Genomic DNA, 27,001 nt, shown 5'->3' with positions numbered 1-27,001 from the left:
CGCCGGGACCGGACGGTTTCTCGTTTGCTTTTATTAAAAAATTTTGGGACATTATGAAGGCGGATTTTTTTGAGGCGGTTCAACAATTTTTTTTGGAAGCTTCCTTTCCAAAAAATTGTAACTCCGCTTTTGTTACATTGATTCCTAAGGTGCAAAGTCCGGTTCTTGTCAAAGATTTTCGTCCTATTAGCCTTATCGGAGCTGTTTATAAAGTGGTAGCTAAAATTCTGGCAAATCGAGTAAGTAAGGTCATTCCTTCAATTATTAGCCCGGAACAAACCGCTTTCATAAAAGGAAGGCAAATTTTAGATGGTTCGTTAATTATGAATGAAGTGGTTGAGTGGTTCAAAAAGCGGAATAAAAAATTGATGATATTCAAAATTGATTTCGAAAAAGTGTATGACTCTTTATCGTGGAATTTTTTGTTTAAGATGATGGAACACATGGGCTTTCAAATGAAATGGATTTCTTGGATTAAAGCGTGTTTGGGATCGGCTCGTATGTCAATTCTTGTTAATGGAAGCCCGACTTTGGAATTCGAGATGCATCGAGGTTTACGTCAAGGTGATCCTTTATCTCCGTTTCTTTTTTTAATAGCTATGGAAGGGTTACATGTGGCCATGGAGGATGCTATTGAAGCGGGTATTTTTAAAGGAGCTCGAATTGGTAGAAATGGAGGGCGGATATCTCATCTATTTTATGCTGACGACGCTATATGTCTAGGGGAATGGTCGGAGGCAAATATAAATGGTATTGTTCAGATCTTGAATTGTTTTTATTTGGCTTCAGGTTTAAAGTTAAATTTATTCAAATCTAATTTATATGGAGTGGGGGTCCCATATGAGGAGGTGGTTTTACGTGCTTCTTCGACAGGTTGTCTTCCGGCTAAAATTCCCTTCACCTATTTGGGTTTACCGGTTGGTTCGAGTATGAAAAGGGTTGAAGATTGGAAGGTTATCATAGATAAATTCAAAACTCGTCTTTCGGTTTGGAAGTCGAATTTATTATCTATTGGAGCTAGAGCTCTTTTAAACACTTCGTTCCTTGGAGCCTTGGGAATTTATTTCTTTTCCCTATTCGTTGTGCCTCCAAGTGTTTTGAAGGTTTTGGAAAGAATTCGGTCTCGGTTCTTTTGGGGTTTTAAAAATGACGAAAGAAAAATTCATTGGGTGTCTTGGAAACAAGTGTTGGCCTCTAAAGAGAAAGGAGGTATCGAGATTGGTTCCTTGGAGGCATTTAACAAGGCTCTTTTACAAAAGTGGCGTTGGAGGTTTGTTTCAGATAGCAATTGTGTGTGGGTTAAGTTGATCAAAGCCATATATGGAGTTGAAATGAATCCTAACTATCGTGAAAATAGTGGGTTAGGGTCGGGTGTGTGGTCGTCTATGTGTAACTCATTTAATAAACTACACGATTTAGAAGTAATTCCTCTTTCGGCTGTTCAAAAAAAGATAGGAAATGGTCAAGAAACTAGATTTTGGTTAGACTGTTGGGGGACAAGTAGTACGTTGGCGGTCAAATATCCTCGCCTTTATGCGTTGGAAATGGACAAGCAATGTTTTGTTAATCAAAGGGCAGACGGTGGTTCTTGGAATTGGAGAAGAGAGATTAGAGGGGGGAGAGAAAGTGAACAATTTGATAATTTGATGGTGGAGTTAGGACATGTAAGTTTAACGGATTCTCAAGATAGATGGATTTGGAGTTTTGGGGATATGACAGACTTCACGGTTAAGGGTGTAAGGAAGGTTATTGATGAATTTATTCTTCTTTCGTGGGCTCGAAAGACAATATGGTTCAAATTTCTTCCTAAAAAAGTTAATATTTGTGCTTGGAGGGTGTTACTTAAGAGACTTCCTATGAGAGTCAATCTGGTGAGTAAGGGTATAGACATTCCGAGTTCTTTATGTCCTATCTGTAATGATCATGAGGAGTCTATTGACCATGTTTTCGGTATGTGCTCGGTGGCTAATCGGATTTGGGGTCTTGTTGCTTCTTGGCTTGGCCTACCGTTGTCTTCCTCTTTGGCTCCGATTGAGCTGATGTCTTGGTGGGACACTTTAAGAGTCCAAACTCATAAGAAAGATATGATCGGGATTATTATATTTGTCACTTGGTGGATTATTTGGAGATTCAGAAATGACTTGGTATTTGAGAAGAATCGGCATAACAAAGAAACGATATTTGATGAAATTTTAAATTTCTCGTTCTTATGGTATAGTAGCAGAAATCGTAAATGTAATATTTCTAGGATCGAGTGGCTTAAGAACCCTCTATTGTATTTGTAATGTTTTATGTTTTTTTGTTCTAGCTATTTGCTAGGACTGTTTTTATTTATTTTTATAAAATACCGCCTTTTCAAAAAAATAAGTTTGACAAAGTGCTCATCCACTTGCTTGGAAGATCTAGATGGATGAATCTTGATTGTAAAATAGATATTCATAACAATTACAACATACTCAAAAAATGAAAAGAAAAAATATGAACCAATAAATGTCAAACGGGCAGTTCAATTTACACGAGTAGTCTCAAAGCGGCCGAACTAGTCGGCTTGCTTCATTTTGGATGGTTTGAGTTTCAACAATTTTTAAACACCCGTAACATGACTCCAAGTCATTAGTTGATACATGCATTTGGGTGGATCGAGATATATGCTTGTAAATTGCGTGGGTGCGTGTGGTAGACAACCAAGAATTTTGTAAACGAATCACGAAAACCACATGATTCTATTACTTTATATACAAGGTTATCTTCCAAGTGATTGTGAGTTTGTTTATATTAATTTGAAAAATAAAACTAGATAATGAATATTACATCAAAATTTGAGGAAAATAACAAAAATTCACTCAGCTCTCTTTACTGTTATGTTTTTGTCAGAAAAATTCACTCGACTCTCTTTACTGTTATGTTTTTGTCAGATTTGGGCATAACATTATTCAATTTTGATTGTGTAAAATTAAGTAGGATGAAAAAGAATCCGAATAATAACCGTGAAAGAAACATCTAGGACACATATTCAATTATCGGATTACATTAAAAAAAATTAGTAGGTTAGAAACGGATATGGTATAAGGTGGTACATGTTTGATCATCCAAACAAGCAACCTGAATCGAAATGAAAATATTAATATTACATAATCTTAAAAAATATAACAGCTACTATATCAAATAGCTAGAAACTTGAAGTTATTACAAAAATAACGTTTTAGAAGTGCAAAGGTATATTTTGCATATTATGTGCTTTTTATTATAGGTGGTTTTAATAGCATTATTCCGCTAATATATATATCTAACAGCTAGTTTTCCTTGTATAAGATAATAAACATGTATTCATGATGTCATATGGCTACGAGTTGTGGGCGTTAAACACCACAGTGCCAAAGCCACATCATGAGATTTTTGGGCGTTATATGTACCAAAACAAGCAGGGCCATCTTCGAATTTATATGCCTCGGCCGAGTTGAAATAAAAAAGCCCGTAAACCATAATAAGTAACGAAATAATATAAGCAAAAAAAATTTAAGCCTTACGTAAATGGTTTTTTGTTTGGTTTAAACAATTAAATGGGCTTACTTGGTAAACCTTTTGTAATAAAATAAGCTTAAAAGTATCTCAAGTGAGACTAGAGCCTACAACCTTTTGGTTGGGAATCATACCTTTTTGCCGCTAGACCAAGTTTGTTAATCTATAATTAGGGTTAAACATTAAATATACATATTTTTTTTCATAAAAATATATAGATAAAATAAAATTTTGTGCCGTCGAAAATTAAGTGCCTCGGCGATTGCTCACATTGCCCTATGCCTGAGCCGGCCCTGAAAACAAGCTCACAAAAGTTGGGCGCCAAAATGGATAGTGGCATCCCCTTAACGTCTTGAAGAAACCATTGAGACATGGTCCATCCTAATCAATCAATTTGTGTTCGGTTAATACGAACAAATTGTTAAAATAATGCATGATGATCAGAAGTACTGTTATTTAACTGAATATAAATAAATAAAACTGTATATGGAATGAGATGTAGAAGTTTTTAAGTAGTGATAATAAAATATATAAAAATCGATTGAAATATTAACACCCTTCTCATCATATTTTTCTTGATCACGATCCTTTAAACGTATGTTAACCATCCATTTACAAAATGTACAACATTTTTGTCTCTTTTTATGTAGAGAATGCAATAAAGTATCAAAGTTAAAATTTCATTTGACAAAATCCACAAATAATGACCTCTACTTTGTAATAGTTTATAGAACTAGTTCCTTTGTTGGGAATATCAAATATGCACATTTTGGACAATTGAAACTGTTAAAAGATAACATTAGATATGCTAAATTTATCTCTTCACTTGTATATTTTATAGTTACTAATATTCTTTTTGTTATATTTGTTTATGTAATATTGTTGCTGAGTGGTGTCTAAACTAAAAGAGCGTTTGGGCCTGGAAGCTGGAACTACATTTGGGCTGCTAGAAGTTTATGTGTCCAAGATTACGAGTCCAAGTTAGAAGCCCGGCCCATTACACTAAACCTAACAAATAATATGGAGGGCCTGTGAAAAGAAGAAAACAGACGGTTCATTTACAACATTATGGTTACTTTCTCTTACTAGTTGTTCATCAAAAAGGTTACGCTTTCATCTCTTCTATTTTCAGAATTATTAAGAGTTTTTCTTTATTATTCAAATCATCTTGTTGATGATTTGAGTTCAGTTCTCTTCTGGTTGTTTTTGATATCTTCATTGGAGTTTGGCTTATACTTGATTTCATATTGAAATCAAGTTTGATTGTAATTGACTGATTGTGTTTAATAAGATGAAGATTTCAGCCTATGTTTGTGACAGAAACAACACCATACATAAAGACAATTGCCAACATAAGGAATATTAGCAACATAACCAAAGGTTTTAACCTACTTCTTGATCCCACCTTTGTCACTTTGTTTGACCTTAAATTTCACAAATCTTAAAGAACCACCTATCATTTTAATCATAAAAATTAAATAATACAATATCTTCCAATAGTTTCACATAACTTATTAATAACATGTCTTCACACATTTTTCTAACAAAAGCAAAATAAGAAATCTAAATACTCACCAACCTATTCGTTCATTTACAAACGAACTTGCGATTAAAACGAAACTTTTCAATTACAGTCATAAAACCGTGGTCACTCTAATGACGGCGATTATACGATTAAACTACAACAAACTTGCTCGGTTAAATACCTTATATGATAGAAATTTTGCTTACAGGAGGATCAGCAGATATCTCAAGTCTAGATTCAATCGATTAACAAGTAAAGAAATATATAATATCGATTAAACATTACAATTTTCCGAAGTTACCTTAAAAAGTGTTTCATTTTTAGACCGAATGGAATATGAAGATTGAGATGTTGTAGTTTGTCTACAATAAAAAGTGTGTGCATAGTACAAAGGGGATTATATAAAACACAATGATGAAAGTGACATAAATTAATTAAGGGAAAAGGTACACCTAATACAACAATTCAACATTGTTATTAGCACCACCATTTGGAAGTCCCTAGTGAAGCCGGCACTCTTTTAACCTTCTTATTTACATACGTACCGATGCACTCTTGGTCATAAAATCTTGCTTCTTTTTTCAGTAATCGTAAGGGAAGATCATGGACCGGTTGATAAGCCTCGCGCTGTCTAGCGTGGTTGCAATACGACTCGAACAAGGTCAAAAGTGTTACGGTCAGCTTACTTTGCGAAACGTTATGTACACAATGCCGGTAGCTTTTCGGTTGCAACCAATGAACAAGGCTCGTTACACCATCCGACCACAATCCGGGATCATATCTCCACTAACAACGCTTACCGTAGAGATTACATATGACTTCTCTCCAGGTTCAAGTCTCCCGGCGTCGTTTCCTTATTGTGATGATTCGTTTTTGTTACATAGTGTGGTGGTACCTGGAGCAGCGGTTAAAAACTCGTCATCGACCCATGATTCAGTCCCTATTGAGTGGTTTACTACAAGAAAGAAGCAAGTGTTTGTTGATAGTGGTATTAGGGTCATGTTTGTTGGCTCAATGGTGATAACTAGACTTGTCAAGAATGGGCACATGGGTGAAATAAGGGATGTGTTAGAAAAGAGTAACCCCGATTGGAAAACCGTTGACTCGGTTGACGAAGAAGGTCAAACGTTACTCCACTTGGTGATCTCACAAGGCCGAGCTGACCTAGTCCAGGTGCTACTTGAATTCGAGCCAGATATTGAGGCTAGAAGTCGATCAGGTACAAGTCCACTTGAGGATGCAGCCGCCTCAGGTGATAGCTTGATTGTTGAGTTATTACTAGCTCACCAAGCTAACACTGAGAGGTCAGAGTCATCCACATGGGGCCCACTGCACATTGCTACTGGTGGAGGCCATGTGGACGTTCTGAAGCTTCTTTTATTAAAAGGAGCTAAAGTAAATGCGGTTACAAAAGACGGGAACACTGCTTTACACCTTGCGGTGAAGGAGCGGAGACGGGATTGTGCTCGAGTCTTGTTGACCGCTGGAGCAAATCCCGATGTAGCAAACTTAGCCGACAGCGAGACCCCATTGCATATAGCTTCGGCTCAGGGCGATGACAACATGGTCAAGCTTCTACTACTCAAAGGAGCTAACAAAGACATCCGTAGCCGATATGGGAAAACCGCTTACGACTTGGCAAAAGATCACGGGCACACGAGGCTCTTTGACATGCTCGGGCTCGGGGACCGGTTATGTCTTGCATCAAGAAAAGGCGAAGTGAGAACCGTCAATCGAGTTCTTGACAGCGGGGCCGCTATTAATGGGCTGGACCAACACGGGTGGACCGCTTTGCACCGAGCCTCGTTCAAAGGCTACACGGATGTGGTCCGCCTCTTGATCGAGAAGGGTGCGAATCTTGACTCAAGGGATGGAGACGGGTACACGGCTTTGCATTGCGCAGTTGAATTAGGCAATGCAGATGTTCTTGAATTGCTAGTGAAGAAAGGCGCGGATGTAAAAGCAAGAACCAACAAAGGCGTGACCGCGATGCAAATAGCGGATTCGTTAAACTATGTAGGGATTACAAGAATACTCATCAATGGAGGTGCAAACAAGGATGAAATCAAAAATGTTGGTAGACACTCACCACCCGCATTTGCGAATAAAACGGGTCGCAGGCCCGATAAGGATATGGGTTTGATGAAAAAGAAGACTACACGAGCTAAAGCATTTGATGGGTTTGAAAGGTCTACTTCACCATTGGCAATGTTTTAGCTAGCCTTGATTGGTCCACGTGTCGGGCCGACTTGGGTTTGATGTACGAATATTTACCCTGCATTTCTGTAAGAGGTTGTTTCCACGACTCGAATCATTAGTTAGCTATGATTAAGCAAATCGAATCCTTAATTATTGCATGTAGTTGTTCATTCTTGTACTAGTACCAAAAATGTATACTGAATTCTTGAATAGTTTGTTGTCCTCTTAATGTTTCGCTTTTGTTTTACGTAGAGGCAAATGAGTTGGGTTGGGTCGAACGAGTCATGGGTTGAAATGGGTTTGGGTTGCAACGGGTTTGGGTCAGAATGGGTCAACTAAAAAAAAGGGTTATTTTGGTTTGGGTAATAGGTTAGGGTCGGAACGTTTTTTTTTCTTTTTTTTTTAACGAGAATAGCGGCGGAAACATTTTAGTATTTTTAGATTTTTTATTTTTTATTTATATTTCGAGTTATGATTTTTTTTATTATTTTTTTTGAATTTTTTTTCTAAGAGGTTTCCTATTAAGAACAAAAACCCCTAAAAAAGTATTCAAAAAATAATAAAAAAAAATTTATAACTCAAAAACAAAAAAAGTAAAAAAACTAAAATGTTTTCTCCGTTGTCCTCTTTCCATAAAAAAAAAATAAAAAAAAAAGAGTTCGGAATCAAATGAAACAAAAGTCGACGGAAATGAAACAAAAAGCCAAAACCGAACCAAATCAATCGAAATCAAAAAATCGTTCAAAACGAAACTAAAAAAACTGAAATCGAACAAAAACGAAACTAAAAAACGGACAAAAACGAAACAGAAAACCAAAAACAAGTTCGGAATCGACCAAAAAGAAACCAAAACCCAATCCGTCATGTGTGAAAACTCGTGTTGGCTTAAAACTTGAACCGAACTCGTTCCAATCTCAAACTCGTTTCGTGCCGAAACTTGTATCGTGCGGAAACCCGTTTTGATCCAAAACCTGCCACATTTTCTTAGGACACCAACCCACATCGACCCATTTATTTGAATATGGAGACCCAATTTGACCCGAAGATTACAAGATGAAATTTTAAATGACTCATTTTGACCCACTTAGTTAAAATTTCTGACCTAAACCAATCCATTTAATTTTTAAAACAACCCAAATTGATCAATTTGAAATTGTTTAGGTCAAGATTGCCACCCTTAGTTTTACGGTTGTATTGTATGTTATTATAACATTATAATAATATACTTCCCTATGATAGATAATAGGTAATACAAATGTAAGAAATAAAAAATGAGTATTATGTTTCATCAAAACATTGTAGTGTTTTTGTAGAATTTACTTATTTGTGTCTAGTGTTGCTTATTTAAACTTATATTATAAGCAAAAAGCGGATAACTACCTTTGTAATAACTTTGTAATTTTGAATACACAAAGATTTAAGTTTGAAATAAACAACTTCAAACCATATAAAAAACAAGTTATTTCGGCCTATTTAGATGTCCAAACACCTAGTACATACAGCTCAAGATTATGAGAAAGAAAGAATGTAAACGGTAAACCTTATCAGTTATAGCCTGACAAATCAACTTTATTACAAACTCCTTACAACCAGTTTAGTTTAGCCTGCTTTCAACTTGATTACAACCCGGCAAACCCGCTTAGATATAGAGGATGTTTGAATAAGATGGTTTTAAGTGTCTGAATCAGGGTTTATTTCTTTGACAGTACACCGGTGTTAAAAGCACATAGTGTCAATTCAAATATCAAACACATATTTGTTATTCTCATAACTGTGATTTTTATTTTTTGGTCGTATATTATTGGGCTTGGAGCTAATGACTGGGATTGCACATGGAATTGGATTTGGACTTGCTTATGGATAGATGGGCTAAAGTCTGATGGGCTGGATGGAAGCTTATGAAGGTCAAGGCCCAAGGCCATAAAAGTTGCATTAAGCGTAAGGGATTATTCATTTTTTTTTGAGAGATACTCTCCTGTTGTTAGATCTCGTTTTCTTCTTTGGCTATGATCGTTTCTTTTGGTTTCTTTAGCGATTGTATTCAATCATCACAATAGTGAATGCTATATTTGTTTATTAGTGTTTTCCTAGAACGATTGTTGATTGTATCTTTTGTTTGCGTTGATTTAAAGATTTGTATCGTGTTTTTCGTTGTTTGTTTGGTTCAATAAGAAGATAATAGTTTTCTAATTATGGGTTGTGTTGAGTGTCAAGTGAGTGTAACTTTGGATAGAAGTAAACGAAACATAACACAAGGGGTGGTGGCGCAGTTGGCTAGCGCGTCTCATAGCTTCTGAGTGATCCTGAGGTCGAGAGTTCGAGCCTCTCTCACCCCATTGTCTTTATCTCATTTATTTTTGTGCAGTACTAAACTAAAAAATAACGTATTCACACATATATACATTATATGCGCGCACCGCAAGCAGGGCGATAATTCAAAATGTACGAATGCTATTGTGCTATGCGTATTTTAAACAGTTTCTATATTCTTGTATATTCAAACGACACATAATCCGATCATTCGCTGGACGCACACATATATTTTGTGGATTAGAAACGAAATACTTGTTTGGATCTAACATTAGCAACATTCTTGAACCGTCACTAGGCCTGTAAACGAACCGAACGTTCGGTGAACTATCGTGAACCGTTCGACGGAAAGTTCGTTTATGCTCGTTTATTTAATAAATGAACGAACATGAACACATGTTCTGTTCATTCATTTATGTTCATGAACGTTCATTTATGTTCGTTTATGTCTGTTTATTTATGTTCATTTATGTATTAATTTTAATAGAAAATAATTAAATATTATCTGGATAAGTCATCTGCTTAAAGGTTTTATATTTGTTAATTTGTGTTCATTTAAGTTTTTTCATTTAAGTTCGTTTATATTTTTGTGTTCATTTACGTTTGTTCATACATGTTCGTTTATCTTTATTCAGTTATATTAGTTTAGATTTTAAACAAACGAACACAATGTCCATTTTTAAATAAACGAACATGAACATAAATATTTGTTCGATTAAGTGTCCGTATTCTTTTAAAGTCAAATGAACGAACACGAACATGCCCTTGTTCGTGTTCATTCGATTCGTTTACAGGCTTTCATTATTCACATTGATGGATACATCGGTCTCAATCTCTAGGCCCTGCCGATTTTATTTGTGTTCGTTTGTGTTCTTGAACCGTTCATGAACACATTAATTTCCTTAATGAACGAACACGAACATAAAATCTCGTTCGGTAAGTGTTCGTGAACATGCTATTTACTTAACGAACGAACATGAACAAAGCCTTGTTCGTGTTCGTTCGGTTCGTTTACAGCCCTAACCGTCACAGCTTGTTATTTGGGCACTTAATTATCTCCTAAAATTGTCTTATAAAGATCTTATCCATTCACGAAATATTATGGCACACTCACAAGTCACAGCCCTTTTCAACTTTTTATTACAAACGGTCCGTTAATCCGCTTACAACCCGCCAAAACCATTTAGACTGATACTGGAGTCGAGAATACAAAACCATATGGGGTGGTGGCGCAGTTGGCTAGCGGGTAGGTCTCATAGCAATTTATTTGAGTGATCCTGAGGTCGAGAGTTCGAGCCTCTCTCACCCCACTGTTTTTTATCCGAAACGTAATCAAATAAAAATTTTTCCGTTGCCGGGACTTGAACCCGGGTCTCTCGAGTGAGAGCCGAGTATCCTAACCAACTAGACTACAACGGATGATGGTTCTGTACTTAACTATTTCATTTTAGAATGAAACTATAGTGAACTTAGAGCTAGGGTGGGAACAAAATCTAAGTGTAACAAGAAGGCAGTGATGAAGTTGGTGATTTTATGAATTAAAAGATAACAAACAAGCCAAAATATATTTATATAAAATAAATCTTAAATGGATATGAATATCTTATAATATAAGATGTGAACAAAGTTATCTCATAAAAAATATGCTAAAGGTGACAATTTGTAAGGAGTTTGATGATTTTGGTGACTTTAAAATAAACATATAGAATTGAGAATGCTTTAATTGAAATCACAAGTAGTAAGTTGTACCCACTTATCATAAATTTTATGGGAAGATTTAACCTATCTTTATCTATAATATGTTGAACGATGAAACTCAAAAAAGAAACGGGTCAACAAGTTATAAGTGATACACCGTTGAGCAACTATTAAAATTGATGCACCAAATACTTTAATATAATTATACAAATCCGGCATTGCCTATCCATCTTTTATACTAGTGTAACGATATTATTTGCTAGAAACTAAAGGGTCACCTTCGGGAATCTTAAATACCGGCATTAGAAACTTTCACCCAAATCACTCATTATGGACTAGAATGAATTTGCACGTGGTCTTATTGTCACATATTTGGCTATCATTTCCATTGATGCATTCAAATCACTCCGAATTAGAATCGTGTCTTTTTTTAAATCAAGTTCGAATCAAACTTCAAATTTCAACATTTGAATAACCCGATTTGTTTGAGTCAAGTAACTCCAAATTCAAATCCTTAAAAAACCCTATTTGCAAGGGTTTGGGTTTGGGTTCGGTCATAAGTTACTACTACACACACTTAATGACAAATGTTTATTATAATATTTGTATAAAGCACCGAAGAGATGATGACATTCACATACAAGTACACATTAAAAGCCAAAAATATTCAAATTAAAACCAAATGTGTTGAGACTTATGCTTAGTTTTGTTTGTTTTATATGTTTCATTATGCTTAAGCCCATTTCAAATGTGGACAAGAGAGAGAATGTGCATACATGAGCTTGCCAATGCAAGGTACAAATACACTTGCACCATGTACAAAATTACATAGCTCCACCTATTTCAAAATCTGAACAAACATATGCTCAAATTGCACCTATAAATACAACCATCCATCTCCATTGCCTAAAACACTCTCAACTTAACAGACTAAACATCTTTTAGCCTTGAATATTCAAAATCATGGGTGTCTTGACATATACCGATGAGCACACTTCATCGGTCACTCCAGCCAGAATCTTCAAAGCCTCAATTCTCGACTCACACAATTTAATGCCAAAACTCTTGTCAGATGCTATAAAAAGCATCGAATTTATTAAAGGTGACGGTGGGGCCGGAAGCATTAAGCAGGTTAACTTTGCTGGAGGTAAGGTTATATTTATTCCAAGATAGACAAGTTGATATGTTAGAAAAACAATAAACGTGCCCACTAAAATCTCTCTCATGGAGTAGGGTCTGGGACTGATTGCAACATTTCATTTTTTATATGGGTTATGTTGGGATAACACAAAAATATTGTTCTATGTGAAACTTTTATCCATTTAACATGTACCCGGTTTAACTAACTTTGTAGATTTGAGCCGTTTGAGAACACAATTAAACGCAACCCAATTTTCGTCTGCAGGTTTCGCCAAGCACCAAATCGATGAAGTTGATGAGAAGGCATTTGCTTACAAGTACACTTTGATTGAAGGAAACGGTATATCAGACAAGATTGAAAAGGTGTCTTACGATATTAAGTTTGAGGGTTCACCCGATGGTGGGAGCATCTCCAAGATGACGACAACAATTTACACGCATGGTGATTTTGAGATCAAGGAAGAAGAACTAAAGGCCGGAAAGGAGAAGGTTTTAGGGCATTACAAGGTTGTGGAAGGCTATCTACTCAAAAACCCTGATGCATATGCTTTTTAATGATTCTTATTTCAAGATTATGCTGCACCCATAATTGGCCCTGCTTTTAAGTTTTTGCATTGTCCGCTTTGAATAAACATCACAACATCAATAATGTTTAATTTAATAAATTGTTTTTTTTTTTTTTGATAAATATCACATCTCAATTCTCAATTGCGTTATGATATCTAATTTACTAGAATGGAGGAGCATTTTATGATGATTAATAAAACACATACCACAAATAGTCAATATTAATCCACATTGTCCGGTATGTTACTTACAATTATTAGTAGCCGAAAATATGATATACTGTCAATTATCACAGGCTCACAGAAAGCAAATAGCAACTAACCTATATGACAATGTATATTTTACCACAACTTTTGCAAACATAATATTTGTATCCCTATGTATCCTCTCCTGCTTCCAAAACGTTTTTCCCATTCATTGCGGCCACATCGTCAACATGGATACCCTATACCTTACATATATTTCTGACGAAACCTTTGTATCATTCGGGGTCGAGAGTTCGAGCCTCTCTCACCCCAGTATTTTTTATCTGAACATTTATTATATATGGTAATAAATAAAAATATTCCGTTGCCGGGACTTGAACCCGGGTCTCTCGGGTGAGAGCCGAGTATCCTAACCAACTAGACTACAACGGATGATGTAATGTCTTTGTAAAATAATATTTTTCAAATCTTCAAAATAGCATTTATGAATAAAAAAAATCAAAAATTTAAAATTAGGGAGAATTTCATAGATATCCTAAAGGTAATAATTGTTGAATACTTATATATTATGAGCTTAAAAAATGTTACAGTGAGTAACCTGTAACTATAAAGGCCGAGTCTAACAGTTAAAACTCAGCAGCAATTTGTACACATCTGGCTTATGTTTTTACCACTAAAGAATAAAAAATTAAAACTCAACATGGGTTATAAGGGGACCAATGTTGATTAACTATTGAAAAATGATACACTAACTACTTTTAAATATTAAATAGTAATACATAACAATATCAACTACAACTACAATTGAATATTTCACCAAGCCCATCCTCATTAAGGATCTTGAATCCACCACCCATCAATCTGAACCTTTCACCAAGGCTTGATCTGAACTAGAATCAGCTTGCACTCGCTGTCATCTCAGTTGCATTTGAACCGCATGCATCATTTGATTTTGATGATCAAGAAAAGCTTATTATCTGGTAAATAATTAGTTGTAATCAATCTAACTATCATCTTAAAGGACTAACAACCCATCCAGTAATCGGATGTTGCCTCCGACTTCTAAACTTCCTATGAGACCCGCTTTGCAACCGTTCAAGAATCGAATACGTTATCCAATCCGGCGTTAAACCCTGTTCTTTAAGCTTTGCATACAAATCAACCGCTTCACCAGTCCTCCCACATCTCTCTAAACAATCCAATAATATATTATACGTCACAATATTCGGAGAACAGCCATCATTAAGCATCTCATCAAACAACCTACATGCCATCTCAACTTTATCCGACTTACCAAAACACTCGATAAGCGTACTGTACGTTACAACATCAGGATTCAACCCTTTTTCAGTCATCTCTCTAAACCTCATATGAGCTTCATCCACATCACCATTTTTACCTAAACAGTTAATCAAAGAGTTATACGATACAATATCCGGCTTACAATCACTATTCTCCAGCTCATCAAATATCTTAACCGCCTCATCAACTCTACCCGCTCTACCAAAACTCGCGATCAAGATATTGTAAGTAAATATATCCACTAAAGGCCCTTCCTTTTTCATCTTTTCATATAAATCTTGAATATGTGATATTAGTTTTGCTTTACCTAAAGCCGTGAACACAGTATTATACATAATAGTATCAGAAACTATCCCCTTTTCATGAATCTTAGATAACATATCGATAGCTTCGACCATTTTACCCTCGTTGCATAAGCTTTCTATCATGGATAAATATGCATCTCTATCACCCTTATCATGAAAACTCCACATGTAACAGAATAACCTGTGAGCCTCACTTGCATGCCCTAACTTACTAAGTGTTCTAACTAGATACGCGTATATGCCTTTGTTCATGTAATCTTTCGATATTTCAACAATTTCATCAAGTCTACCAAGTTGTCCTTCCGAAACTAACAGATTGAGGATGATACTGTAAGTGAATTCATTCGGTTTGCAATTGTTTTCCACCATTTTTGTGAAAAGATATACGGTTTTGTCAACCATCCGGTTCATAGCAAGCACTTGAATAATTGTATTATAAGCAATCAAATTTGGGGATAAGTTCTTTGATACCATTTCTTGAAAGAGCGCTATTGAATCATCCGGCTTCCCTAACTTTCCCGTCATTCTGATCATTATTGTGTATGTATATTCATCAGGCTCACAATGCTTCCTCTTCATGTCTTTAAAAACCGCGTTTGCTTGATCAATCTGCAAAGATTAAACACTTGTCATTCCCATAATCAGATTATCCAAAACCGTAACAGCCCAAGCAAACCGTGCCAAGATATTGTCCGCTTTGCCCTCAATGGATTGCCCATCCAGAAACTTACGGTTTTGCTTTCACCCGACGAATTGCTCGTTCAGGCAAAACACGTCCAGGAAGAGACGGTTCCACCCTTGTAAAGGCTTCGTTAATGAGTTAACGAAGCCTTCCTTGTAAGAGGTGGAAACTTCTCTACCCGGACGTGTTTAGCCTGGGCGAGCACTTCGTCAGGTGAAAACAAAACCGTGAGTTTTCTGGATGAGCAATCCATCGGGGGCAAAGCAGGCAATATCTTGACACGGTTTGCTTGGGCTGTTACGTCATGAAATAGACGGACCTTGTCGTCTTTTGCAAGAGCATCGAGTAACATATTATACGAGAAGATATTGGGATAATATCCTTTCCTACTCATCTCATTATAAACCTCCAATCCTTTGGGCGAATCACGAGCGCGTAAATGAGCTTGCAGAAGACACTTATAACTATACCTATTCATCCTAAGCTCCCACTGATCCACCAACCGTAAACACCTATCCAAATCCTCACCATTAAACATTCCAATTAAAATATTAACGGTAGAGATATTTCCACGCACGCGCAACCGCTCCATCTCATCAACAATCCTTCGAACGGTATCCAACCGGTCCGGTGAATTGGATTTGGAAAGAATTAAAAGAATTCGATTATAAGTGAAGCAATCGTGACGGAACTTAGGGATAGAGGATTGGCAAAAGCGGAAGAATTGGAGTGCGAGTGACGTGGAGTGTAAGGATTTGAGGATTTCGGAGGCTTCGGAGATGGTTAGGGTTAGGGTTTGGAGGTATTCGGATAGGTCGGAGAACGGGTCGGGTGATTTGGATAGGATGTTGACTGCTTTGCAGATGAGTTGACGGCGTGGGAGTGGGTAGCCTTTAGGGTCGTGGAGTTGGAAGTTAGGGGTTTGGATTTCGACGGCGAGTGAACGGCCGTTGTTGATTTCGGTGATGACTCTCGCGTTGTATTTGGTGGCGTAGCCGCGCCGGAAGAGGAGGTGGAGGTTGGTCATCGGCGGCTATGTGTCCGGTGGAGGAAGTGACGGAGACTTATTTTTGGTCATTTGAATTAGAGAAGGAATAAAAACTGGTTTGACTCGAACCGATTCCAACCCGACCCTACGTACCAGTTAGGGTCGTCTAAACCACTCGCCTCCCGAACTCGCTTTCTGTTTGCTTGAAAAATGCTCGTTCGTTTTCGCTCGATTGTAAGTGAGCCGCTCTGCTTGGTTCGGTTTGTAAAGGTGAGCCAGGCAACGAGCAAAGATCGGCTCGATTCTGTTCGGTTCGGCTCGAATATTTTTAATTATTTTATATATATATATGAACAAATATATAAATACATAGACAAAACACGTAAATATAAGTATACAATTTTTTAACCCTTTTAAATTTTTCCTATTCCATCAACTTTGTAGTATGCTTTGGTAGATTTGGAAGGCGGGAAATACTTTGGTCTTCAGATGGGACACTTGCTCCCCATTGAAGACAATAGAGGGTATGAAATTGGACTCTTTCAATTGGATGAAATCACTATTTGACGTATTTTTTAACAGCGACATATCATTAACCTACATCTAACAGAACGCTAAAGCATTACAAGTTACAAGACTTGCTTATTTGGATTTTCAAGTTTGATGCAAATGAGTTGAATCGCTCTCATCTACTTGAAATCTCTTTGTTTGAAATTTAAGCTGAATTAAGCTTAAACGAATTCAAGCTCAATGTTAAGTTGGCATTCGTCTAATTATCAAACTCGAGTCTAAGATTCAGGTGTAACTTTATTAGCCTCACAAGTCACAAACCTAAACAAACTTGTTGCTATGAAACATATAAAATATGTGTTCTATGAATAATTACATATTATATATTTCTAATATACAACTACAATTAGAATTATAGATGTTAAGTTATATACAATTACAATTATAAAATACAATCAAACAAATCATTACAGATGTGAAGGATAAATAAGTATATGCTAAAAGAGTGGAGCTCGAGCCTATAGCATGATTTATGAGCAATGAGCCGAGCCGAGCCGAGCCTTGAGCTTATAACCTTACTCACAAACCAAGATCACGTTTTTAAAATATAGATTGAAACAAGTTGAGCTTGCATATAAGTTGGGCTCAAACTTAACCTGGCTCAAATTTGGCTTGGCTTATTTGGTCGGATGAATGGAGGACCGACCGACCCGGGTTTTCACGAGCGTTGGTGGGTTCTGGAGTGCCTGTCAAGGGCGCTACCGCGCTAGCGCTTACACATGTAGATCCCTTGTGTTTTCTTGGTAAAGACGGTACATAGCACGTTTCGTGCTCATAAAAGTGTGTATGCATGCATGCAAAACCTTGGCACGTACCCGAAAAATACTGGTTTTGATTCAAACCCAATTTGTTTGACATGGTAACCTAAGCTCTTTACACGTTTTGTTACCCGACATATCTAACCTAAACAGATAATATGTTTAACTATTGTAAACAGCATGTTGCAAAATAAGGTAGTAATGTTGCATCAGATATGAACATTACATGTTCTCCAAAATCGTAAAACCATGGGCCAGGCGACACCCGCCTTTTAGGACCAAAACACAATTGTCAAAATACCTAGTTCACCCAATATTGTCTAAATGCCACACGAATCCAAAAAGATTAAACAAAAAACAGCATAACTCCATCTTACATTCCATCACCAACATTCACTTTCATAGCCACCCAGTCTTCATCTACAACATGGATGGGCCCATCATAGGTCATTCCATGCACGTGCGGTCGAATCACAATCTTTGTTGAATGCGGCAATGTTGAAACCGACTCCATCAACGGGTTTGAAATGACTTTGTAGAGCAACTCTTGACCTTTTTTCCCATGTGAGCTCGAGCCTAAAGATAAGATATGCAGAATTGTTTATGGGTCGGTTTGTATCAGTTTTGAGCTCAAACTGAATCAAAATCCCAAATTTCAGCTTTTGAGTTTTTAAAAATCGTTCTTGGTTTTATCATTTTGTTATTTGGGCCACAAAAATTGACCCAAAATAATGGGATAAAATATTTGGGTTACACTATTTATTAAATTCTTATAAATTGCTTAAAATTCAAAATAAAAGAACGAAAATTCATAAATTCTGTTTGGTTTGCATTTTTTGATTTTAATTACATGCAAAACTGAAACCGAATCAAAAGGTTCGATTTTTAAGAAAACATATACCAAACCTTTGCTTTTTGTTTGGGTTTTGCTATTCCAGTTTAATTTTTTTTCAGTTTCGGATCAGTTTTTTCGGCTTTAGTTTCAATTTTCGGTTTTTTCAATTTTGCCATTTGCGCTTGAAATTTCTGGGCTTGAAAAAACAGTCCAAAATAATGAATTTGGGCCAAAATGTTTTGTTAACTAATCATTAACTGATTATTATACATTTGGGTTACACTATTTAATTAAATTCTTATAAATCACTTAAAATTCAAAATAAAATATCAAAATTCATAATTTTGGTTCGTTTTTTCGGTTTTAATAACATGCAAAACCGAAACCTAACTGAAAACTCGGTCTTTATGGAAACAAAAAGCAAACGGTTGTTTTTGTTTGGGTTCGGTTATTTCGATTCAGTTTTCGGCTACATAAGCGTTGGTTAACACACGTACCTTCACCGGCTTGAATTACATTATTAGTCAGTTTCCTACTCGGTTTTGGAACACTAACAACATTCGGTGAGGATTTTGCGGAGCCCGAATCCATCAACGGGTGTAAAATGGCTTCATTGAAAGATGGTTTGATTGTTTTACCATTTGAACCCAACCCTAAACAAATGATAATTCATGTTGTTAATTCTAATAAACCATACAAGTGAATATCTGTACACACACACATACATACAAGAGAGTTGGCAATACCTTCACCGGCTTGTATTACATGGTGTTTCTGTTTGATATTCAGTTTTGCAAAATCAAGAATATCCGGTGTAGTTTTTGGCTGTGGTGGATTGATTGTGACAGGTGCTATTTCTTTATGCTTCTCTATAACGTCTTGGAAGTCTTTTAATTCAAGATACCCTAAAAAGATTATAAGGAGTTAATAGTTAATACTTGATTTTGTTTTAATTCAGAATTTGGCTAGATCTTTTTAGACAAAATTAGGGAAGTGCTCATGCGCATGAAACCAAAAAACGATCAATAACCGAATTAACCGAATAAAAAAAAAAGAACCCAAACAAAAAACGGTTTTAGGTTTTCGTAAAAAACAAATTTTCGGTTCGATTCGGTTTTGCATGTTATTAAAGCCGAAAAAACCGAACCAAATTTAAAGATTTCTATTTTCAATTTTGAATGTTAAGTAATTTATAAGAATTTAATAAATATTGTGAATAAAATCTTTTAGCACAAATGCATATCAATCAATTAATCATTAATAAACAAGAGAATTCATGCTCTAATTCATTATTTTGGGGCAACATTTTTTTTTTGGCCCAGAAATTTCAAGTCCAGATTGTAAAACCAAACCCAAACCAAAATAACCGAATTCAAACGGTGAAACAATCAAAAACCGAAATTTCAATTTTTTGGTTTGGTTTGAGCCCAAAACCGACCAATGCACACCTCTAAACAAAAGCGTTTTGGTCAACCTGGTCCGACCAGACCACTCTTTTTCCAGTTTACTTAAATCAGATATGAATTTCGATTACATGTGGATTTCCATTAACAACTTGCTGCTTATATGTAAATATATATTTAGATTTTTATAAATATTACCTTTTGCTTTCTCGGGGTCATCTGGAATTGTGTAAATGGGCCGGTTGGTGATAATTGGTTGCACCTTATTGGTGGTTGGTTCATTTTTGTGAGTCATAACTGTCTGCAAGCTGGAAGAACCAGAAGCCGAAGCAGAACTAGAAGTTCCTACAATGTTGGAGATAGCAGTTGCATTGTTTGCCCTTGGTCCACCTAAGCATAATATATGCAAAAGAAATAAAGAAAGAAAAATATTATGTTACTGAAATATGCAACTAGTATTTTCAAAAGCCAGTAACTTGTGTTGACGATATCACTGGTTGTCCAAAATATAACATATAATTAGTGAGTCAAATGCGATTACAAAATAATAGTAATTCAATAATAATTAACTTTTTGAATAAATACTTTAGCCGAACAAACGATCGAACACGAATAGTTAAACGAATGGGGCTTTCTTGTCTGGGTTAGCTCGATGAGAAAATGAGCATGTTAGTAATCGTTTATGTTTGTTAGTTAACAACATTAAGACTAGTTCACGAGCGTAACTGACCTAAAAGGCTAAAACCAGTTGAAAGTAATGTGAAGAGCAATGTCTTGGGCGTAAAAAAGTTATTAAAACTAGACTGAGTCGTAATGCGGCAAAAAAAAATTAAATGAATATATCAACGAACTTACACAAGCATAAACTAACGAACATAAATGACAGTGAACGAATGAATTTAAAGGAACGGAAGTTCACGAGCATAAATGAACGAACGAGACGTGTGTTCACGCTCGTTCAACTAAAGGAACATTTTTTGTCCATGCTCGTTAGTTTGTTAAAATAAACTTCCCGTTGAACAGTTCACAAACTGTTCACTGAAAGTTTGGTTCATTTACAAGCCTACATGAAGCCGTGAAAGAGAGAATCAAATGTGTTTATTACCTTCAGTAAGAGCGATATAAGCAACCTTAGCAGCGTTCATTTCAGATTGTTTCTTCGTGCGTGCATTTTCTCCCAGATAGTTTTCACCTTTTTAGTAGCAAATCCAAGATTCATGATCATTATTCTTAGTTTTATGCTTTCACACTATAAAAAAGTATAACATTTTATTATCGCGATATCCATGTGGGTCCCACTAACCGGAAATCTGAACAGTAGAAACGAAGCATGGCATATGAGGCGGGCCTGATTTGCTTGTGGCATAAACCGGTAACAAAAGACCCCTTTTTTGAGCTAATTCTTGTAGCAAACTCTTGTACAGACAATCATCCTGAATCAAAGCATGCACAACAGTTGGTTCAATGATTAATTAAATAACAAAGTAGCATAACACTAAGTCACTAATATAAATCAATAAATAAAGATATTTAAAGAGTCAAACCTCTGGTGCTCCATCCTGTGATAATGCCATGAAAGCAACTTTAGCAGCTTCGTGTTCCGCGTCTTTAAAAGTTGAGCTAAAATCGGGGCCCTCATAAGTATTCCCACTAACGGTGACCTGCGCTTTGAAGAGACGACAATGTGGAGGACCTTGTATTTCAACAGCATACGTAGGAAGAGGAATGTTTCTCTTTTGAGCATAAGTTTGAAGTCTGCTTTTGTAGAGATGAGCCATACCTAACCAAACAAAATTTAAAAAATAACATATTATCCATAAGCTTATTTGCTAATAAATAATCATAGCTTAAATTTGCAGCCCAAAAAAAAAAACAGAATTAGATCCTTAAATTTGTTATTTTGGCCACATAATATCCCAAATTTTAACTTTATTATTAAATTAATCAAACCACACAATTAATAATGTGCACTCTCTTTCACTGTGCAGATATATTTACATGCAATTATACAATCACGTTAATAACAAGCAAATACATCTGAATCGCACAAATTTTAACTTATTTTCTAATGCTGTGCAGATATCATATTAATCATAAGCTTGTTTTCTAATAATTTAATAAATAATCATAGCTTAAACTTGCAGCAAAATAAAAAAAAGAATTAGATCCTTGACTTGTTGTTTTGGTCACATAATATCACAATGCTAAATTTATTATTATTATATTAATCAATCAAACCACACAATGAATTAATAATGTGCATCCTCTTTCACTGTGCAGATATTTTACACACAATTATACAAATCAAACACAAGGGTCAAACGGGTCAGACCCACGAGACCTGACTCGGGAACGACCCTACTGTAAATAACCGGGTCTGATCGGTCCGGGTCTTACCCATCAGCCATAAGGAACAAACGGGTCAGACCCGACCCGTTGAATAGTATTATCAAGACCCAAGAACAAAATAACGACTAACCCTAAAGCATAACTGAACAACACTGAAACCGAACGAAATAAAGGTAACACATTTATGTTTGGAGTTACGATTAAGACGCAGCGATCATCAAGGTCAAAACTTTAAGTGGAATCAAAACCCTAATTTCACAAAGCCGATGAATTTAGGGGGTAAAATGCATGCTTGATTAAGCAATTAGTTGGATAAAAGCGTAAGAAACTGTGGTGAGAAACAGGTTCAGATGGAAATGAATCACCTGGGTTTCGTAATAATAATAATCTTGATTGATTGTGTGAGTGTTGAAACCCTAGTTAGGTTGTTGAATTGAATTGAAGGTTTGGTATAATAATTATTGTAATCTTGTTGTAGCAGCAGAGCAGAGCAGAGCAGAGCAGAGCGCTGAAGCTGCTGGTAACGTGGATGTTCGTATTAATTAGGAACTACTAGTCTACTAGTATATTAATTAATAACTATTTTCCATTTATTTATTTATTTATTATTATTATTGTTGTTGTTGTTGTTATTAATCTTAACGGTTAATAATTTTCACCATTTTTACCTCTTATTTCGGGTATAGTGGTGACGTTTTTCACACCCAAAAAGCCATAAAGCGTTAGGGAGCATCGCGTCCCGGGGCTCTTTAGGCGTTGGCTTCTCACAAATCGTCGGGTGAGGAGAAAAGCTTTTTTTAATTGATAGGTTAGTTTATTTGTATTATTTTTAGTAGTAGTAGTAGTAATAATCTAAAGAGACAATTATTAGTAGGGGATCCATCAGCTACATCTTTTTTTTAATGGTAAAAAGCTCACATGATGACATGACGCAAAACGCTTCATAGGGCCCCATCCATTACACACGGTCTTTGATGCTTGAATCATAGTATTTGCTAAGTAACATCAACACCTTTACAACCACACAAAAAAGGGATTTTGCATTTATTATTATTATTATTTGTTTAATATTGTTTTAATTGAATTAGTAAAAGACAAAGGTATTAAAAAGATAAAGCTTTATTCAATAGCTAGATAAGAGTAATGGTGTTTGGTATTTGAATCGGGATTGAAAAACACGAAACGCGGTTATAATCAAATTTGAATTTCAAGGTTAATTTGAAATTTTGTTTTCAAAAATCTGAATTCGATTCGATTTCAGTAATCGAATATGAATTTATGAACCCTAATCGTGCCTTTAGCTTTCAAACTTTTGCGACACGCAACCAACAAATTTGCGAACTGTAAATCTCATATTTGATTGTGTTTCATTATATATATGAGTTTGAAGTTTGCTAATGTGTTTACTTTAGTTTTTCAAAAATGTGTTTACTGTTACTGTTGACAACGTTAGAGAATATTAAGCTATTATTTTGATTATCGTCGTTAATGTTTATAAACATCAAGAATTCGATTAAACCGTAAGAAATTGTTTTATCAAACAAGTTTAGATGGAAATTGATGGAAAAACAATACCTGGATTTCGAATGCTGAACGGTTGTGGCTTTTAGAACCGTTGAAACCCTTCTTCCTCCGGGGATGAGTTGAATAGAGAGGAAGTTTGTAAAGTTTAGCTAGAGATGAGACGGTAACGTTTATGTTAGCATTAAATAGGGAGTAAAGGTATATGTTAAATGTGTATTTAAATCTTTTGCATTCATTACTATTTTTTATTTTAGTTAAATTACTTAAGTATTGATGTATTGTATTAAATGAATTTTGTTGAAAATATCACAAAATAAACAATAAAAATTAAGTGTTATATATTTTGATTGGTGTTGGAATTTTAATACTTTATCATGTGTGTCTAATCTCACGGTGCGTTGTCATATTGGGTTGCAATTAGTAGCATCAGAATGTGCATTTAGACAGATTTATCACTTCAAGGCATCCGAGTTCGTAAAAAAACAAAAAAAAAAAACAAGAAGGAATTACGTCAAGCCATCCGAGTTCATGTAACTAATGCCACAAGTTTGTTGATTTGATGATTAGATAAGTTGAGGTAAAAGTTTTTGTCTACAATAAGAAATCACTGGCTTGTGGAATTGTTTTCATGACATAAAGTTGAAAAATGTCATAAACTTTTGCAAATGGTAATGTAGTTTATCATTAACATTTTGAATGCAATATGTCTGAATGCTTATTTACAATGTTATTTATTTTTAAAACTTAAATTTTTAGTTCTTTTTTCTTAGTCCACCATCCTTCTATTTTTTAAAACTTGTTTAAATTTTGCTTTACTTATTGAAGAAATAACCGTTGGGGAGGGTGACCCACACCACTTGTCCGGTCTTGCGAACCACCCAAGTCGGACTCCTGACCACAACGATACTTGTCTGCCACATAGATGTACGCTTAAGGTGGACTTTGTCTGGATGCATGAGTTGAAGATGTTTTAACTATAGAAAATCCGGTCAAAAGACGTAACGAGTAGTTGTAAATTAAATAAAAACTACAATAAATGTTATTAAATATGTATCTGAATGTATTTAATATTATTACTTATTCGAAAATGGAATTATCTTTTTATTTTTTGAATGGCTAATTTGAACCACTGACGGGTCACTGACCCATCCGATCATCTCCATTCCACCATCAAGAGAAAACCCACCGATTGATGAGATAACCCTCTGGCCTAACTTAAACCCTTTATTTTTTTTGTCTTAACCTGGACTTAAACCCAAGACTCCTTGTTCATTAAATTGAAATTTTTAGTTGTCTCGCCCATTTATTATCCATTCTAATCACAATAAATTGTGTGAATATAATTATGGCTGGGATTTTCTTTATACCGTTGGGATTTCTTAATGGTTTATATTGTTAGATGATTTACATATTTTTATAACTTTAATATAATTACGGTAACTATAGCAATGTTTTATATTATGTAAATATCATTATCGTTATAAATCACATTTTTGTTGGCATCACAATGCATTTCATTAGAAGTTATTAAATTTTGATGTTATAGTAAAATAGTATTTAACAACCCACACACCGCGTCAGGAACGGAGACATGAAAAACATATACAAATTTTACTCATTAGACTGAGGAAAAGTTTGACGTATTCGAAAGTGTGTTAAAAAAAATCTTCTATGTAAACCCACACGTTTTATAAAAACAAAATCTTCTATGCAAACCCACGCGTTATAACAAGGACTTTCATAATATTGAAAAGCTTATATAAAAAATCTTGATCGTTGCGGCGGGACTCTTAAATGTGATGTATAAGTTAAAGCTCGTTGTAAACAAAGTCATCAATGCGTTTGAAGAACTTTAAAAACTAATAATAATAAATAATCACCCATGAGATTGGAGTAGCTAAAATTCTTTGCCCAAGTGCCAAGGCACCTTCACCAGGGTCTTGTGCACAATTCCAAAGCGACCCTTGTGAGCGGCATTGCCACATAAGAGACGGATGCTCTCTTACAACGTCAGTGAAGATAACCTTAAAAGTTCTCAAGAATTAACTTGGTTTTAATTTGGCAAAAACCTATCTAGAAAATTATATAAGTGACAGTCTCACATTTAAAGGTTTTATCATATCAAAAATTGTAAATAGCAAATTATGAACGTACTTGGAAGAACAGTATCTTTATGGATTATCAAGTAAAGCATTTGTAAAAGGGAATTGTTAAGAACAAGTAAAGAGGATCCAGCTTCAATATAAGAATTTCAGTTTTTTAATAAAATGAACAAACATAAACTTTTCGTTTTATTGATTAACAAACATAAACATAGCACAATGTTGTGTTCACGAATGGTCGATTTTTATTTTTATTCTCTTTTTTAACAGCCAACAAACAAAATGCATATGTATTCCATACGGGGCGACACAATGGCAAAAGACCACCGCCAGCTAGTTCAATCCAGTCGTACAGAGCACTTAAACGCCTCCAAGTTATCTCCAGTTCCGGGGAAAACCCATCCACCCGAAAGCCCACTGGTGATAAAACCCAAATGCCCTCAAGATTGAACTGGAGATCACAATGATCTCAGTCTTTCTTCATTGAGCCACCCATGTCCTCCCAAAATGTTGTGGTGATAAAACCCAGGCGCCCTCAGGATCGAACTGAAGATCACAATCATCTCAGTCTTCCTTTATTGAGCCATCTATGTCCTTTCATAGTACCGTGAGTGAGGATTAAACTTTTGTATCTATTAAAAAACTCATGTTCATGCCACTACCCCACATCGAAAATGACTCACGAATGGACAAACACTTAGTAGCGTATTTATTACGGTGCACTTAATTTCATTTGTGCATGCTCGTCAGTGCATGGGTGTTTGTGCCTATAAGTATATACCTAAACTAACTTATTTATGATGATCGCTGAATGGTTGAACCTCTTTTATATAATCAATAACATCATAACAATAACAATATAATTATAAATATATGTTATGAAACATTAACGTCATCTGTTTTTCAATACCGTCGATCTGATCCGGCGGTCCAACTAGTGAACGGTATTCTAAACTAATATGAGTTGCCTTCACATTGACTTGTCTTCGGAGACATTTTCTGTTCTTATATTGCATTTA

The 27,001-nt window shown here is 35.4% G+C and overlaps 2 protein-coding genes, 2 non-coding genes and 2 pseudogenes across 4 annotated transcripts; 2 read left to right on the top strand and 4 right to left on the bottom strand.

Annotated features, from left to right (window-relative positions):
* The first annotated feature begins 5,404 nt into the window (after positions 1 to 5,404).
* On the top strand, positions 5,405 to 7,261 carry LOC143577059 (protein VAPYRIN pseudogene; annotated as a pseudogene).
* Positions 7,262 to 10,899: 3,638 nt separating this feature from the next.
* TRNAE-CUC (transfer RNA glutamic acid (anticodon CUC)) lies at positions 10,900 to 10,972 on the bottom strand. Its single transcript has one exon. It is a non-coding gene; the product is annotated as a tRNA-Glu (tRNA).
* Positions 10,973 to 12,179: 1,207 nt separating this feature from the next.
* Positions 12,180 to 12,946, top strand: LOC143578817 (major allergen Pru ar 1 pseudogene; annotated as a pseudogene).
* A 577-nt stretch (positions 12,947 to 13,523) lies between these two features.
* Positions 13,524 to 13,596, bottom strand: TRNAE-CUC (transfer RNA glutamic acid (anticodon CUC)). Its single transcript has one exon. It is a non-coding gene; the product is annotated as a tRNA-Glu (tRNA).
* Positions 13,597 to 14,027: 431 nt separating this feature from the next.
* Positions 14,028 to 16,480, bottom strand: LOC143577050 (pentatricopeptide repeat-containing protein At1g51965, mitochondrial-like). The gene is made up of 2 exons (XM_077061001.1): positions 15,773 to 16,480; positions 14,028 to 15,380 (listed from the first exon to the last, which is right to left on the bottom strand). Exons 1-2 carry the CDS (start codon positions 16,478 to 16,480, stop codon positions 14,175 to 14,177), a joined length of 1,914 nt encoding a protein of 637 aa, XP_076917116.1. The 3' UTR covers positions 14,028 to 14,174.
* Positions 16,481 to 17,935: 1,455 nt separating this feature from the next.
* Positions 17,936 to 21,795, bottom strand: LOC143578808 (uncharacterized). Its single transcript, XM_077062287.1, has 8 exons — positions 21,552 to 21,795; positions 21,311 to 21,440; positions 21,113 to 21,199; positions 20,206 to 20,397; positions 19,351 to 19,509; positions 19,078 to 19,257; positions 18,147 to 18,345; positions 17,936 to 18,038 (listed from the first exon to the last, which is right to left on the bottom strand). The coding sequence occupies exons 1-8, from the start codon at positions 21,783 to 21,785 to the stop codon at positions 17,936 to 17,938; spliced, it is 1,284 nt and encodes a 427-aa protein (XP_076918402.1). The 5' UTR covers positions 21,786 to 21,795.
* Positions 21,796 to 27,001: the final 5,206 nt, after the last annotated feature.

The sequence above is a fragment of the Bidens hawaiensis genome, unplaced genomic scaffold (assembly GCF_021521415.1).
Source record: "Bidens hawaiensis isolate Kalapana, Puna unplaced genomic scaffold, B.hawaiensis_p1.1 tig00001461_1, whole genome shotgun sequence".
In the NCBI taxonomy this organism is placed as follows: Eukaryota; Viridiplantae; Streptophyta; class Magnoliopsida; order Asterales; family Asteraceae; genus Bidens; species Bidens hawaiensis.
The sequence above is the reverse complement of the archived record's forward strand: the minus strand, read 5'-3'. Positions and strand labels throughout refer to the sequence as shown.

What these genes read in the sequence shown, in the direction of transcription:
- LOC143577050 (XM_077061001.1), bottom strand. Translation starts at nt 16,480, where the DNA reads ATGACCAACCTCCACCTCCTCTTCCGGCGCGGCTACGCCACCAAATAC. An exon ending in CTCTTGCAAAAGACGACAAG is followed by an intron (nt 15,381 to 15,772) that starts GTCCGTCTATTT and finishes TAATCTTTGCAG; the next exon opens with ATTGATCAAGCAAACGCGGT.
- LOC143578808 (XM_077062287.1), bottom strand. Translation starts at nt 21,785, where the DNA reads ATGGCTCATCTCTACAAAAGCAGACTTCAAACTTATGCTCAAAAGAGA. An exon ending in CACAGGATGGAGCACCAGAG is followed by an intron (nt 21,441 to 21,551) that starts GTTTGACTCTTT and finishes GCTTTGATTCAG; the next exon opens with GATGATTGTCTGTACAAGAG. An exon ending in TGACCCCGAGAAAGCAAAAG is followed by an intron (nt 19,510 to 20,205) that starts GTAATATTTATA and finishes TAATCTTTTTAG; the next exon opens with GGTATCTTGAATTAAAAGAC.